The 16,883-nt window shown below is 39.2% G+C and overlaps 3 protein-coding genes across 3 annotated transcripts in view; 1 reads left to right on the forward strand and 2 right to left on the reverse strand.

Annotated features, from left to right (window-relative positions):
- Positions 1–7,680, reverse strand: part of LOC120781434 — a 71,768-nt gene extending 64,088 nt beyond the window's left edge. Inside the window, exon 1 of the mRNA XM_040113654.1 lies at positions 7,544–7,680. Within this exon, the coding sequence (XP_039969588.1) occupies positions 7,544–7,576 (33 nt within the window). The 5' untranslated portion in view covers positions 7,577–7,680. The remainder of the gene's footprint in view (positions 1–7,543) is intronic.
- A 2,919-nt stretch (positions 7,681–10,599) lies between these two features.
- On the forward strand, positions 10,600–11,638 carry LOC120781433 (TANK-binding kinase 1-binding protein 1-like). Its single transcript, XM_040113653.1, has 4 exons — positions 10,600–10,684; positions 10,750–10,949; positions 11,008–11,140; positions 11,202–11,638. Exons 2-4 carry the CDS (start codon positions 10,750–10,752, stop codon positions 11,568–11,570), a joined length of 702 nt encoding a protein of 233 aa, XP_039969587.1. The 5' UTR covers positions 10,600–10,684; the 3' UTR covers positions 11,571–11,638.
- A 221-nt stretch (positions 11,639–11,859) lies between these two features.
- On the reverse strand, positions 11,860–13,381 carry LOC120781431. Its single transcript, XM_040113652.1, has 3 exons — positions 12,915–13,381; positions 12,355–12,854; positions 11,860–12,293 (listed from the first exon to the last, which is right to left on the reverse strand). Exons 1-3 carry the CDS (start codon positions 13,110–13,112, stop codon positions 12,263–12,265), a joined length of 729 nt encoding a protein of 242 aa, XP_039969586.1. The 5' UTR covers positions 13,113–13,381; the 3' UTR covers positions 11,860–12,262.
- Positions 13,382–16,883: the final 3,502 nt, after the last annotated feature.

The following is a 16,883-nucleotide window of genomic DNA, read 5'->3' on the forward strand; positions in this document are numbered from 1 at the left end:
TCAACGCAAATGTTTTGCTTACTTTTATTCTAAGCCTAAACACTCTGTGAACTTCGTATGTTTTTCTTTACTTAAATTTTTTGTCAAAATATCAGCAACCATTTCATTAGTTGGAATATATCTGATTTCAATTTTGCCATCTTTTATTACATCCCTAATAAAGTGGTGCTTGATATCGATATGCTTACTTTTACCATGAAACATTTGATTTTCAGACAAATGCTGCGCACTTAAGTTATCACCATAGATAATTGTTGGTTCTTGCTGCTCACACCCAATCTCGTTTAATAGATTACGTAGGAACAACGCTTCTTTAACTCCCTCCGCAAGAGCAACATATTCGGCCTCAGTGCTGCTCAAGGCCACAGTTTGTTGTTTTTTCGACTGCCATGTGATTGCACTGCCACTGAGAACGAACGCATATCCTGAAAAGGATTTTCGATCCATCATATCATTACCCCAATCTGCATCCACGAACCCTTGCACGGGTTTTCCACAAGCGCTATAACGTAACTTCAAATCAGCTGTGGATGCCAAATATCTTAAAATATGTTTTACACCAGCTACATGTTCGTATGAGGGTCTGCATTGCGCTGCGCCAACTTACACACCGAATGCATTATATCTGGACGAGTACAAACAGGCAAATACATTAATTCACCAATTAAAGACTGATATTCGCTGATTTCGACTCTTTTGCATGTGGTATTTTTACAACCTATTGTAAAGCCTGCATCCAATGGTGGTGCGGCTGTTCTGCATTGTGTCATACTATGCCTCTGCAAAATATCTTTTATGTACTGAGATTGGCTAATATGTATCGCACCAAGTTCTCCATTACGTTCAACTTTAATGCCCAAAAAATACCGTAGCTGTCCTTTGTCAACGCAGTCAAAAATATTCGATATCTGAGCTTTAACTTTCTCTATCTCTTTTTTCGTTTTACATGCAATAATCATATCATCGACGTATACAACAATAAGAGAAATATTACCTTCTAGATTTCTCTTATACAAACATGGTTCATTTACGCATGGAACATAGCCAATCGATTTCAGCACATTGTCTAACTTTTCGTTCCACTCTTTGCCTGACTGCTTCAATCCGTAAATCGCTTTATTTAACCGTAATACTTTATTTGGGTGTCGCTCGTCGATGAACCCTTCCGGCTGTTTCATGTACACTATGTCGTGTAGATCGCTATTAAGGTAAGCAGTACACACATCCATTTGGTGCACATATAGTTTCCATTCAACTGCTAACGCTAAAACCATACGAATCGACGAGTAGCGAATTACAGGTGAAAATGTTTCTTTATAATTTACGCCTAATTGCTGATTACAACCTTTAGCAACTAATCTGCATTTAAACCGTTCTATAGCCCCATCAACTTGGCGTTTTACACTAAACACCCACCTACATCCGATCGCGCGTTGCCCTTCTGGCAAATTCTCAAGGCTCCAGGTTTTATTTTTTAATTAAAGCTGCATGCTCTTCTCTGATTGCATTTTCCCACTCTTTACCGTATCTACAATTTAATGCTTCTGCAACCGTTTGAGGAATGTCAATATTTGTTGAGCTTTCAATTACGTTTAATAAATGTCGAGCTTTCTTCGGCCTACCTCGCATACCAGTTCGTACAAACCTTGGTCTGCCACGACCGAAACGCACCTGCTCCTCCTCCTCAAACTCGGCTTCATTACCAACATAATCATCGTCAGTATCATCGTCTTCACGATTACATTTTTGATTGCTTACAACGTCTTCTTTAGCATCACGTTCATCTAATGACTGGTCAAATATGAAACTTTTTTGAGTATAGTTTACTAAATCTCTAACAGAATTCTCTTCGCCTTTAACTATCTCAGAAAACATAACATTTCGTGCCTCAATAACCCTTCGGCAATCCGGGTCGTAAAGTCGATATGCCTTTGAGGTAAGTGAGTAACCAACCATCTTAAGCTCTTTACCTTTTGCTTGTAATTTATTGCTCTGAGTTTTATCTAAACACACCGCTATCAATCCGAATACGCGTAAGTGTTTAATCGACGGCTTACGGCCTGTCCACACTTCATAGGGAGTCATACCAGTTAATGCTTTTGTTGGCGATCTATTTCTTATATACACAGCTGTAGCAATCGCCTCTGCCCACAGCATTTCAGAAATATTCGCATATGCCATCATCGTTCTCGCCATCTCCACTATCGTTCTATTCATGCGCTCCGCTACTCCGTTTTGTTGCGGGGAGTACGGAACAGTGAGTTGTCTCTTTATACCACACTCTTTAAACAAATTATCAAACCTCTTATTGACAAACTCAAGCCCGTTGTCACTTCTCATGCATTTAATTTTTTCTTTCTGTCTGTCTTTCAACTAGGTTCTTAAATGTTACAAATTTATCGAAAGCTTCGTCTTTGCTTTTAATAAAGTATATAAATACACGGCGAGATTTATCATCAATAAAACTTATATAGTATTTCGCACCGCCTAGTGAAGTTGTTCTAAATGGACCACAAACGTCTGTGTGAATCACATCAAGTAAACCTTTTGCCCGCTCACTAACTTTCTGTGGGAACGGCGGTGTGTAGATTTTACACTTCATACATGTTGTGCAATTCATAAATTTTGGAAATCTAACATCTTCCAAACCATGAACCATTTTTTTGGAAGCAAGTTCTTGTAAACTTCCATAATTCAAGTGACCGTATCTTGCATGCCACTTCTCACAATTATCTCCATTTATATAAAAGCATTTATTGTTCGCTTTACTAATAACAAATAAACCACCACTTTGTTTCGCTTTTAATATAATTCTTCCGATATTATCGCATACGATAGCATGTTCATGCGCAAACTTTACAACAAAACCTCGCTGTATGATTTTGCTAACTGATATAAAATTTCCACCTAGCTCAGGTACATATAAAGCATCGGTCAGTAATACATCACCTTCATTTGTCGTTAACAACACGTCGCCTATTCCTTCAGCATACATATAATTACTTCCAGCGAGTGTAACTCTCTCTCTGCGCTCCTGGAATTTCGTAAACATCTTACGATCGATATATTTGTTGCTGCTAACATGGTATATGATTTCTGTTCTCTATCACCGTGTTTCTTCTTTGCTTTGCACTTTGATGCAAAATGCCCTGGTCGCCCACATGCATAACATTTCAACTCTCTGTTGCCTTTGCTGTTGTTGTTGTTTCTGCTTGCATTCACCTGTGCATATACATGGATACCGCTTGACTCGCCTGATTCGCCTCGCTTACGTTCACCTTCTTCTATGATTTTAGAGTTCACAAAACTGAATGATGGTAAATTGTCTCTAGTTTCCATAGCTACTACGAAATTATCAAAACTTTTAGGCAAATTTGACAATAACATAATTACCAACACCTCATCAGGTAATGCTATATCCATCTCAGCGAGCTTGTCTGCTACGTTGCTAAAATCATTCAGGTACTTCAAAATATCATCATTTTCCTCCATTTTCATGTTGATCAGCTTTCTATATAATTACACCTTACGTACGGGACCAGTAGCTTTGTACAAAGTCTCCAGTGCTTTCCATGCCTCCAACGACGATTTGCATTTCCTTATATGCATAAGCTGCGACGTCTTTACGCCAAGTGTAATGGTAGCTAGAGCCTTCTCGTCAAGCTCATCCCACTTATCTGCAACAGCTATATTTCGCACGAACTTTCCGCTGACGATTTTCCACAATTCCGTGTGTATAAGGATGCTCTTCATTTGGGTACACCAACTGTCGGAGTTATGGCCATCCAGCTTATCTATTTGCATCAGAGCCGCTGAACTCATTTTACTTGATGTTGAATTTTGTCTTTACAAAATAAGTCTTTCACTTTCACTAACTATAGTTATATCGCAATTATATATGTCGTTTTAAATCAAATATTAGATTAGTTCCCCGATCTCTCATTTGTCTCTTAGCAATTCTTTAACTGCACGTGTCTTTGCGAATTCTTTTTGTCTAAAAATTCACGTGGCTCTGGGCCCATAACCTATGTTGGACAATGTGTAAGCACTTAATTCTATGTGCAAGCAATACATAAGCGTTGCCATATGTTTTTATTTTCAACACTATGTTCCGAAATTACTGTAGCATCCTGTTCTAAAGGCAGCTCACAGTTTCCTTTTGTTACCACGTTTACGTAACGTAAGCCTCACGATTTCCTAAATAAACTAGAGAACATATAGGGCGTTACTCTAGTACCTCCTCCTCTTCGAATCTGCCCAAAAAAAATGTTCTAAACTGTCCTGACATAGTCGTCTCGTCTTCAAGTACGGAAAACCTGAGTGTGACAAAAATCGCCACAATCGTCTTAAACTGTTAATATTTAACACCCACCCCTTTATAAAACTAAAATTATTGGTTGTGTTGCTTTCTAATTCGTCTACGACCCGAATAGTTTTTAAAACTTGTTCTGCCTCATTTAAAAACTCTAACTGTTCAGGGGAACCTACAAACACTTTTTTAGTGGGTACAACGGCCTCAACGAAACTGCTATTTAAAATATCAAATAATTTATTAAAAAACGAAACGAATTCCGCGGTATTAATAAAGCTCCTACTATTCGAGTTTAAGGCTCCCGAGCTATATAGGGACAACATACCAGAAGCGACCGTATTACTCAATACTTGAGACGCGAATTTAACCTTCATTTTTTGGAAGGTATTTGGATAAATATGAGCATCGGTTAATTTATGCGCACACCGATAACTCGACTTAGAGTCGGTTTCATAAAAATGAACAATATCCGACCAACTTACCCGTCTATTTTTAAAGAAAACCGTATTTTTTAAATTTTGTAAACAGTTAGGACTACTTTTTATCAAATGTGGGCTATCGTAAAAAAAAATACACTTCCTTGCCATTAACATTAAAAAAAAGCCGTGACGCTGAAACACCTAACAAATTAGCGAAATTCTGAAAATTGGTGCCCTGGTCGCAAACAAAATGGCAGGGAATTAGTCCTATATGTTGCAGTTGGGTAATGGCTTCAAGAATGTATTTCTTGAGAACATCCCCTTTGCAGGAACCTTTTACGAAAAATAAGCCAATGGGTGGGACCAAGGCTCTCCACCTATACCTTGCACCATTATAGTCATTGCAGTAGTTGCTAATCAAGAAGTTCGATTTTCATCGCCATAATCCTCAATACCTATCACCCTATCGAATTTCCTATCATACTGCAAATGACATTTCAGTGACATTTCATCACATGAAACCGACACGAACTTTTGTTCGAAAGTGAATCCCCTACTCCTAATCTCTAACGATTTTATGCTACTTTGGGTGCAACCTGGGAAACGGGGCCAGTCTGTAACAAAGTTTTCCAAAGTACTTTCGGATGGAAAATCTAATTGGTGCTTTAAGTGCCGATAAGCAACTGGCGATAGAAAATATACACCCAAAGCTATCGTTTTCAAAAAATTGTCATATCGCCGACCATGGGTACGGCGATTACTATTTATAAAACTACTCCTAATGCAAGCATCTAACTGAGAAGGAACTTTACTACGAACTAAAGAAAGAGGGTCTGACTGTTCCCTAAATGAGCTATTCCTTAGCTGTTCCCTACATCTTTCTAACTCTGCGGCCATTTCAACTAACTGGGCCTTTAAACTTCTATTTTCCTGCTCTTTTTGATCTAACGTTATTTTCAAAACCCTATTCTCTTCCCTCAATTTCTTCTTCCTTTCTGTACCTGCGGTCAGACCCCTACCTGTTTGCGCGGCCTTATCAAAATTAAAAGATACATCCTCCTCAAAAAATGGAAGAGGCTCTAAAATTCCATCTTCAATTTCATTTTCAATACTTGGAAAAAGCTGCCTCGATGCATTTTGTGCATTTGAGACAGCTTCTTCAACTTGGGGAGCAAAATCTTTTAGACCCAATAAAATTGTATTTTTTAATTCGGAATTTGGGACGTCAAATGTAGGCTCAACTTTTAAATTTATATCGGGAACGGCCCCCGAACCTAATCGTTTTCAAGGCGCATTTTTGCCGAAAAATGCCGCTCACAAGCAAAAATATGTTAAGTGTTTCATCGGAAACACCTAAACGGTTGAGCCAACATTTACGCCTATTATAAGAAACAAAATACAACAAGTAAGGAAGGGCTAAGTTCGGGTGTCACCGAACATTTTATACTCTCGCATGGTAAAGTGATAATCGAGATTTCATAATACGTCATTTACATATTTTTCAAATACCGTATTTTTGTAAAGTTTTATTCCGCTATCATCATTGGTTCCTAATGTTTATACTCGTATTATACAGAGAAGGCATCAGATGGAATTCAAACTAGCTTTATATTGGAAGAAGGCGTGGTTGTGAACCGATTTCACCTATATTTCGTACATGTCATCAGGGTGTTAAGAAAATATCATATACCGAATTTCATTGAAATCGGTCTAGTAGCTCCTGAGATATCGTTCTTGGTCCATAAGTGGGCGGCGCCACGCCCATTTCCAATTTTTAAAAAAAACCTGGGTGCAGCTTCCTTCTGCCACTTCTTCCGTAAAATTTAGTGTTTCTGACGTTTTTATTAGTCGGTTAACGCACTTTTAGTGATTTTGAACATAACCTTTGTATGGGAGGTGGGCGTGGTTATTATCCGATTTCTTCCATTTTTGAACTGTATATGGAAATACCTGAAGAAAACGACTCTGTAGACTTTGGTTGACATAGCTATAGTAGTTTCCGAGATATGTACAAAAAACTTAGAAGGGGGCGGGGCCACGCCCACTTTTCCAAAACAATTGCGTCCAAATATGCCCCTCCCTAATGCGATCCTTTGTGCCAAATTTCACTTTAATATCTTTATTTATGGCTTAGTTATGACACTTTATAGGTTTTCGGTTTCCGCCATTTTGTGGGCGTGGCAGTGGGCCGATTTTGCCCATCTTCGAACTTAACCTTCTTATGGAGCCAAGGAATACGTGTACCAAGTTTCATCATGATCTCTCAATTTTTACTCAAGTTACAGCTTGCACGGACGGACGGACGGACAGACGGACGGACGGACAGACGGACGGACGGACAGACAGACATCCGGATTTCGACTCTACTCGTCGCCCTGATCACTTTGGTATATATAACCCTATATCTGACTCTTTTAGTTTTAGGACTTACAAACAACCGTTATGTGAACAAAACTATAATACTCTCGTTAGCAACATTGTTGCGAGAGTATATAAAGGCAAACATTTAATTATAAAATATGTATAATAATAATAATAATAATAGTGCAAAAAGTGTATATTTAATTGAATTGAGGCAGCTGCACGACTACATAACTGTGTCCATAAGAACTTGTGTATTTTAATATTTGACAGATGTCGCTTGCAGTCTGTCGCGCTCTACTTGTTCAGCACATCACATTTAAAAACACACGGAAATTCATTTTTATTATCCAAAATTACTATTTTCATTGCACAATCGAAACACTGATTTCATCGAAATTTTTCACAAATTCACAAACACTTTTTGCACTATTTATGGTTTTTCACTCACCGTTCGAGGTCCAGTGAGAGACGAGTTGGGCATCCCATTATTCCTGGTTGTTGCTCTTGCCGCCTAATACCACATTATCTTCAGTGGAGGAAAACAATTTGAATGTTATGAAAGAATGGAGAGTTGTGGCAATCAACATTAAATGCCTGTTGGAAAAATATTTTACCAGCTTTCGTTTAAAATGGAACTTCAGTGGTGCAAAGATCAGAAATTTTTTCTGAGATTATAAATCTTTCAAAGAATATAGGAAGCGATTTTACGCATCCAAACACTGACATCGATGAATTAATACGAGAAGGTCCTATTGGTGATGACGACTTAATTGAAATTATGACTATCAATGAGAGTAAAGATGTCGATATCGACGAGGGCGAAGGTGAAGGTCAGGTTTTAACGGCTAATTTAATTCGTGAGGGCTTGAAATTCGCTACAAGTTTAGAACAACATTTTCTTGCTCATTTTCTTGCTCATCCTGACATGGAGCGTGTACTACAGTTTCAACGTAAACTTAAATCTTGTATTGCCGGGTATCAAGAATTGTCTAAAAAAACTGGAGAAACGAAAAAAACAACTTCTTTTAACAGACTTTGTAACAAAAAAACCTATCGAGATGGCTAATAATGAAGAAAGTTCTGCATTAGAACAAAAACCAACAGTTCTGTTAGACATATCTTCAGTGCTATTTTAAAGTCAGTCCATAAGAAACGTACACGATTGTTATCAACTAGCAATGAATAGCTGCACTCTTTTTTCCGAATTTTTTTGATTTTTTTGTACTTATGGATTCAATTTAAACGAAACTAAATTTATTTTCTTACAATAAATATGAATTGTTTTGTTTTATTATTACTTAATAGAGATTTTCTAAGGTTGTGGAGCAGATCTCAAAAATTACATATGAATCATGTTTGTTTTACACGAATTTGATTTACACGGTTTTCTTAAGAACGTACCTACTATGCAAAGAAAGATTTTACAGTAGTATGGTGCTGTGAAGTCCGTACCAAGACAACGTACATATACGAGTATACACTTTGCGTCATCAGGTTAGCACATCTTCATCAGCCGAATATGATTGCTTCTGTTTTTGTTGTTGTTAACTAACTGCTACTTTATTGTTTTCTATTTCTTCCATCTGTGTGTGCACTATCACTGGCAAAGAGAACATGCGAGAATAATGTCCCGTTATTTGATTTTTGTTATTTTCTTCTATTTTTAATCGGAAAATGACGCAATTTTTGCATCATCAGGTTAGCACATGCAATTTGTCTTTCATTTATCTTCGGAAGTTGAATACTTATTGACACCAAATTTTTTGTACTGCTCACGTGCTCTATTTTCATTAATATGGGTAAAAGAAAAGCGTTTTCGGTTGAAGAGAAAGCAAAAATCGAAGCCTTTGAAGAGTTAAAGCTTTCAATAACTGAAATATCGAAAAAAAACGGCAGGAGTCGAAAAGTTATATACAATTTCTTACGTAATAAGTCGGGATATGGTCGAAATAATAAAGGCGGTAATAATAAAGTGCTTTCCGATATTGATAAGAGAGCGATTTTGAGAGAAGCATCCACCTCTCACGAGTCGACCGCAAAGATCAGGACAAATGTTGGCGTAAAAGCGAGTTTATCTACTATTCAAAGAGTTATAAGGAATGCTTCACACTTGAAGAGACTGAAACTACAGAAAAAACCACCACTTAACGATGCACGAAAGGAATTACGACTAAATTTCTCACGAGAACACATGGCCTGGAAGTCTGATTGGCACTATGTTGTCTTTTCAGATGAAAAGAAATTTAATTTAGAAGGACCCGATGGATACAATTATTACTTCCATGATCTTCGGAAGGAGGAACATCATTTGGATCGACTTCATAGTCGTGTGGGCGGAGTAATGGTGTGGGGAGCCATCTCCTACTATGGTACGTGCGACCTGCAATTTTTAAACACGAATATGAATGCAAATTCATATAAAAACGTACTCGAAACGGCTTTTCCCCATTTTAAAAGTTTGTTTGGAAATGTACCATGGCGCTTCCAACACGACAATGCTCCGATCCACACTGACCGGATGATTAAGTCTTGGATTAAAGCACAAAATGTCGATTTATTACAGTGGCCGACTTACTCACCGGACTTAAATATAATCGAAAACGTGTGGGGGTGGCTGGCTCGCAAAGTTTACGAGTCCGGTAGACAATATTCCACCATAGAGGAATTGATTGAAGGCATTAAAAGTGCATGGTCAGCTATTTCTTTGAACTATGTATATTGGGAAGTTATACGAATCGCTTCCAAACCGCATCTTCGAAATCATTCTCAACAAGGGAGGATCGACTCATTATTAAAACTATTAAAAAATATGTAAATTATTTAATACATAAGTTTAGAAATAAGTTCTCATCTGAAAAGGTTAAAAAAATTAAAAAAAGTGATGTGTGCTAACCTGATGACCTAAATGAAATTGTTAATTTTTTGGTTGATTTGAAAAATAAATTAGAAAAAAAATGATAAATAGAGAATCATAAATTTTTGTTTTATTTAGTAGAAAATATATTTGTTTATAACCACTAAAAGAATTAGAGCTTTAGCTTCTTTAGTTTTAAATTAAATTAGCCAAAACTAGTAAAACCAGCGGTGTGCTAACCTGATGACGCGCAGTGTATTTAGTTTTTATTTAATTGTATCTGTTGTATCTTACCTTTCTACAAAAGAATATTCAATCAACTGTACTACTATGGAAAATAATTGTTCTTCACTCCTTTTTTTACAAGATATGTTGGTGAAGGCTGCAGCTAAAATTGAAATCAATTGCACGAAATTATAGGCGTGTTTTGTTTGAGCAAATTAAGCTATTAGCTTATTTTGTATGGAAGACTTATAGCATTGACAGACGGCAGCGTTAAACCAGATTAATTGCATTTTTCGGGATTAATTCAGGAGTTACCGCAGCTAACTCCGTTGCTGAATCCAAACATAACTCTCAAAATTTTAGGGAGTTTGTGAGATTTTCGTTGGCAACATTGTTAATAATTGACAGCTGTATTCTATTGTGAATGAAAAATAAGAACAGTGACAGCCATTTTTTTTTACGTTTCATTGTAAACAAAGTTATTTGAAAAGCGACGTATAAAGATAAAAAGTAAGTACTTTTAGTGTTTTGCATTGTCTCCTAAACGAAAATTACTATCTTTGTTTTAATTTCAGATGGCTGGCAGAAAAAAACGTTCAGGGTGGAGTTTAAAGGATGAGTTGGAGCTGTTGGAAAAATGGGAGGCACGTTCCCACGACCTCCGGCGTGCAAAGCGAAATGCACATATATTCAATGAGATTTCGCAGGAAATGGCGCAAAAGTATACCGCCGAGGAAATTCACTGCAAAGTGAAAAACTTGACGAAGAAATTCAGGTGAGTTTTTTCAATAATTACATTTCTTCTTTTAACACATTGATAACTCTACTTTCAGAGAGGAGAAAACCAAAATTGGCCCTTCTGGTGGTAGTCCCTCGCCTTGGAGGCACTATAATGCTGTGAATCGCATTGTAGGGTGTACTGCCGTTAATTCGGCTTTGTACATAGAAACGTACTCGTATTCCGAGGTAAAAACGAATTTATTTTATTTATGTAAACGCATGCATTTATAAAGTTAATTTTTTTTAGAATTCAACATTAACCCAAATGTTGTCGCCGTCCGACCCACCATTATCACCTTCGTTGCCGTCACCATCACCGTCATGTCCGCTGCCACCTTCGTTGCCGTCACCATCACCATCATCTCCGCTGCCACCTTCGTTGCCGTCACCATCAATGTCATGTCCGCTGCCGTCACCATCAGCTTCTTCTACAACAAGAAAACGTAATTTTAGCGCCGAGTTGTTAAAGGTTTTAAAAAAACAAACTGATATATTAGAAAGGGTTGCGGATGAAACAAAGCACGTTTCAGATGAAATACTTCAGACTGTTCGACAGCACAATCATTTGTCCGAAAGATTTTTAACCCTTATGGAGAACATCGCGGAGAAACTTTAAGTTTAAAATTATTTTATCGTTTTTTTTTTGCCCGAAGCCATTATTTAATGAAATGTTTTTTTTTTATTTTCTAGTCCTAAGCCATTATTTAATTAAATGTTTTGTTATTTTCTAGTCTTAAAACATTATATAATGTAACAAAAATGAATTTAAATAAAAAATGATCTCTTTAAAAAATGGATGTTTGTAACCATGTGTACTAATATTTGTTTTCTGCTACTCTATACATCTGTACTCACGAAAACTCAGAGCTATTGCATTTCTAATAGCCGATGCTGTTACATCATTTTCCCCAGCTCTTGTAGTGTGATGTGGTTGAATTTCTGTACTTATTTCTGCAGCATCTTGGATCCACGAAGAAGGAATTTCATCATTTTCAATTTATAGAAAATTGTGCAAAATACAGCATGCATGTATAGTAACGTTAACGTTTTTTGGAGCTACTGGTAAACCTCTGCCAATTTTTCTAAATCGAGCTTTTAGTTGACCGAATTCTCTGTAACTCTGCGACATTTGGATAAACGATAGTTAAATGTTTTTTCTAACACTGGTTGATTTGGTGAGTATGGAAAAGGCTTCATCATGTAACGCGACAATCGAAAGGCTGAATCGCCAATAAGTATTACGGCGACATTAACATCTCCAATCATTTTGATGCTCTGAGCAATTTACGAATCGTTATTTCTTCCAGTTTACCCAACGTGTATATATGTAAATTTTGATCTATAAAATAGTGAAAGAATTTATAAAAATATTTCCAATAAGTACTATATATTAAATTTACCTATAGTCGCAACTTGCCAGCAGAACAACCGAATACCACCCCTTATAATTGTAATAATCGATCGCATCTTCCTTTTTCGGCTGAACCTCAATGTGGCAGCCATCTATTGCTCCAAAACATTGCGGAAAACCAAGGTGTGCAAAACCTTGTACATTTCGCTCTACTTCTTCTGTGCTTGGGGGATAGGAATTGATGCAATCCGATAAATTTGTGCACACAGCTTTGCAAAAATCCACAACTATTTCCCCAACTGTGGTGCGTCCTACGCCAAATAAACTTGCTACAGTTCTGTATTCCGCTGAAGAACCTAACGCATACAACGCAATAGCCACTCTTTTCTGAAGTGGAATGCAAAGTCGCGTGTTGCTGTTGGACTTTCCGATTTCCTTAACCTTTTCACATATTTTGTGAAAAGCTTCTTTGTTTAGACGAAAGTTTTCTTTAAATCGGATGTCATCTATCTTTTTGACATCGTACTCCCAAAAACTGCCATTGCGGTCCTTTTATTAATGACATATGTATAAAATATTAATATACAATATATAATATATTAAACTTACAAATTTCCAGGCGCTTCTTTCCTTTATTTCCGAAGACGCCACTTTGGTACTAGTTTCCAGTATCACTTTTGTCAATTCATTTATCGTTTTAAGCTTTTGAAGCAGGTTCACTAGTAATGTTTTTATTCTTTGGTTTAACAAATTGTGGTTTTGCACCATCTGTGCGGCTAACAATCGCAATGCTTGTCTTCTATCCATTTTTGTTTCATCAAATTTAAAATGTTATTAATATGCCAATCAGCTGTTCGCTAACTCGCATCGCTGCTGTCCGTCACCTATAAATTTGGATTTGATTAGGTGCGCAGTTAATCAGGGTTAACGCTGTCGTCTGCCAAGGCTATTAACCAACATTATTATGTTGGCTTGTCATAAGCTATCATAGTTTGTATATTGAACTATAGGCATTGCCAGTTCATCGCTTTTTTTCATTCACAATAGCAAGGTTGGAGGATGGGGTCATGTGTAGAAGTTCACGCAAGTGAGGAAAGTTCTCTGATCCCCATTCACTTGGGAGTGGCCAGAAACGATTCTTTTACATATGACTCAAGCAGCTCACGACTTCCGGTCTTTGACCAAGTATCCTCTGGGTAGCCTAAGAACATCCGTTCGAAGGTGAGCTAAAGTGAGAAGGCGAAACACCCCTGCAAAGGGTTGTGCGCTGGGTTTGGGACCCGCCAGGTAAAAAGCTCACCCCAATGAAAAACCAACAGCAGCCTCGGATGAGAGACCCCATTTTGATGACGACCATGGCAAACGAAAGAAGGACTACGAATTAAGGGCATGCACCTGGAATGTCCGGTCCCTTAATTGGGAAGGTGCCGCTGCCCAGCTGGTTGATGTCCTCGTAAAAACAAAGGCTGACATCACCGCCGTCCAAGAAATGCGATGGACGGGACAAGGACAGAGACGAGTAGGTCCTTGTGACATTTACTACAGTGGCCATATAAAGGAGCGCAAGTTTGGTGTGGGATTCGTGGTGGGAGAGAGACTCCGTCGCTGAGTACTATCATTCACTCCGGTGAATGAACGTCTAGCCACAATCCGCATCAAATCGAGGTTCTTCAACATATCGCTGATCTGCGCCCACGCTCCGACGGATGAGAAGGACAATGTGACCAAAGATGCCTTTTATGAGTGCTTGGAACGCACTTATGAGAGATGCCCCCGCCACGATGTCAAAATCGTGCTTGGCGACTTCAACGTCAGGGTGGGCAAAGAAGGTATCTTTGGCACTACGGTCGGTAAATTCAGCCTCCACGAGGAAACATCCCCAAATGGGTTGAGGCTGATCGACTTCGGCGGTGCCCGAAATATGGTTATCTGTAGTACTAGATTCCAGCATAAAAAGATTCATCAAGCTGTCTCCGGATCGAAAAACTACCAACCAGATCGATCATGTTGTGATAGACGAAAGACACGTCTCCAGTGTTTTAGATGTGCGTGCGCTCCGAGGTCCTAACATCGACTCGGACCACTATCTTGTTGCAGCCAAGATTCGCACCCGCCTCTGTGCAGCAAAAAACGCACGCCAACAAACACAAGGAAGGTTCCACGTCGAAAAGCTGCAATCACAACAGACTGCCGAACGATTTTCTACTCGGCTTGCACTCCTGCTCTCTGAGAGCACTCATCAACAACTCGGTATAAGGGAACTGTGGGACGGCATTTCAAACTCCTTACGTACAGCTGCATCCGAAACCCTTGGTTTTCGGAAAGTGCAAAAGAACAACTGGTACGACGAGGAGTGCCGCGCCGCAGCGGAGAAACAACAGGCTGCCTACCTCGCAACGTTACGATCGACCACAACACGTGCGGGATGGGATAGATACCGAGAATTGAAGAAGGAAGCGAGACGCATCTGCAGACAGAAAAAGAAAGAGGCCGAAATGCGTGAGTATGAAGAGCTTGATAAGCTGGCCGACAGGGGTAATGCTCGAAAATTCTACGAAAAAATGCGGCGGCTTACAGAAGGTTTCAAGACCGGAGCATACTCTTGTAGAACCCCCAAAGGTGATCTAGTCACTGATGCCCAGAGCATACTTAAATTATGGAGGGAACACTTCTCCAGCCTGCTGAATGGCAGAGAATGCATAACGCCAGGAGAAGGAGAACCCGAACCCAATCGATGACGATGGAGCAGACGTTCCACTACCCGACCATGAAGAAGTTCGAATAGCAATTGCCCGCCTAAAGAACAACAAAGCGGCAGGGGCCGACGGATTGCCGGCCGAGCTATTCAAACACGGCGGCGAAGAACTGATAAGGAGCATGCATCAGCTTTTTGTAAAATATGGTCGGACGAAAGCATGCCCAACGATTGGAATTTAAGTGTGCTATGCCCAATCCATAAAAAAGGAGACCCCACAATCTGCGCCAACTACCGTGGGATTAGCCTCCTCAACATCCATATAAGGTTCTATCGAGCGTATTGTGTGAAAGATTAAAGCCCACCGTCAACAAACTGATTGGACCTTATCAGTGTGGCTTCAGACCTGGAAAATCAACAACCGACCAGATATTCACCATGCGCCAAATCTTGGAAAAGACCCGTGAAAGGAGAATCGACACACACCACCTCTTCGTCGATTTCAAAGCTGCTTTCGACAGCACGAAAAGGAGCTGCCTTTATGCCGCGATGTCTGAATTTGGTATTCCCGCAAAATTAATACGGCTGTGTAAACTGACGTTGAGCAACACCAAAAGCTCCGTCTGGATCGGGAAGGACCTCTCCGAGCCGTTCGAAACCAAACGAGGTTTTAGACAAGGCGACTCCCTATCGTGCGACTTCTTCAACCTGCTTCTGGAGAAAATAGTACGAGCTGCAGAACTAAACAGAGAAGGTACCATCTTCTATAAGAGTGTACAGCTGCTGGCGTACGCCGACGATATTGATATCATCGGCCTCAACATCCGCGCCGTTAGTTCTGCTTTCTCCAGGCTCGACAAGGAAGCACAGAAAATGGGTCTGGTAGTGAACGAGGGCAAAACGAAATATCTCCTGTCCTCAAACAAACAGTCGTCGCACTCGCGACTTGGCTCTCACGTCACTGTTGACAGTCATAACTTTGAAGTCGTAGATAATTTCGGCTATCTTGGAACCAGCGTAAACACCACCAACAATGCCAGCCTAGAAATCCAACGCAGGATAACTCTTGCCAACAGGTGCTACTTCGGACTGAGTAGGCAATTGAAAAGTAAAGTCCTCTCTCGACGAACAAAAGCCAAACTCTATAAGTCGCTCATAATTCCCGTCCTGCTATGTGGTGCAGAGGCTTGGACGTTGTCAACAACTGATGAGTAGACGTTGCGAGTTTTCAAGAGAAAAGTTCTGCGAAAGATTTATGGTCCTTTGCGCGTTGGCCACGGCGAATATCGCATTCGATGGAACGATGAGCTATACGAGATATACGACGACATTGACATAGTTCAGCGAATTAAAAGACAGCGGCTACGCTGGCTAGGTCATGTTGTCCGAATGGACGAAAACACTCCAGCTCTGAAAGTATTCGACGCTGTACCCGCCGGGGGAAGCAGAGGAAGAGGAAGACCTTGGACGTTGGAAGGACCAAGTGGAGAAGGACCTGGCTTCGCTTGGAATATCCAATTGGCGCCACGTAGCGAAAAGGAGAAACGACTGGCGCGCTGTGATTAGCTCGACTATAATCGCGGTGTCTACGCCAATTAAGAAGAAGAAGATAGCAAGGTTTTTTCCCAAAAAGAGTAGTTGGCAAAGCGAGAAATCTCATTTTGACAGATGAAAATGTAAACAAACCAAAATTACATATATTTTGGATGAGTATTAAGTTAAAATTAAGACAAATTTGAACACTTGTTTTCATGTTTTTGTATTCTAGACCTCAAATAAGTAAAATGAATATATTTGTATAGTATATTAATATTCCGTTTCCAAATTTGAAATTTCAAACTAAATTGTATATCAGCTCATTTTTCTTGTATGCATTGCCAAAA

The sequence above is a fragment of the Bactrocera tryoni genome, unplaced genomic scaffold, assembly GCF_016617805.1.
Source record: "Bactrocera tryoni isolate S06 unplaced genomic scaffold, CSIRO_BtryS06_freeze2 scaffold_7, whole genome shotgun sequence".
Classification (NCBI taxonomy): Eukaryota; Metazoa; Arthropoda; class Insecta; order Diptera; family Tephritidae; genus Bactrocera; species Bactrocera tryoni.

Bases quoted from the DNA above. Each gene is read 5' to 3' on its own strand.
- LOC120781433 (XM_040113653.1), top strand. From the start codon at position 10,750: ATGGCTGGCAGAAAAAAACGTTCAGGGTGGAGTTTAAAGGATGAGTTG. The intron at 10,950-11,007 runs GTGAGTTTTTTC...CTCTACTTTCAG, and splicing joins AACTTGACGAAGAAATTCAG to AGAGGAGAAAACCAAAATTG. The intron at 11,141-11,201 runs GTAAAAACGAAT...AATTTTTTTTAG, and splicing joins AAACGTACTCGTATTCCGAG to AATTCAACATTAACCCAAAT.
- LOC120781431 (XM_040113652.1), bottom strand. From the start codon at position 13,112: ATGGATAGAAGACAAGCATTGCGATTGTTAGCCGCACAGATGGTGCAA. The intron at 12,855-12,914 runs GTAAGTTTAATA...CATTAATAAAAG, and splicing joins AAAGAAGCGCCTGGAAATTT to GACCGCAATGGCAGTTTTTG. The intron at 12,294-12,354 runs GTAAATTTAATA...ACTATTTTATAG, and splicing joins CTGGCAAGTTGCGACTATAG to ATCAAAATTTACATATATAC.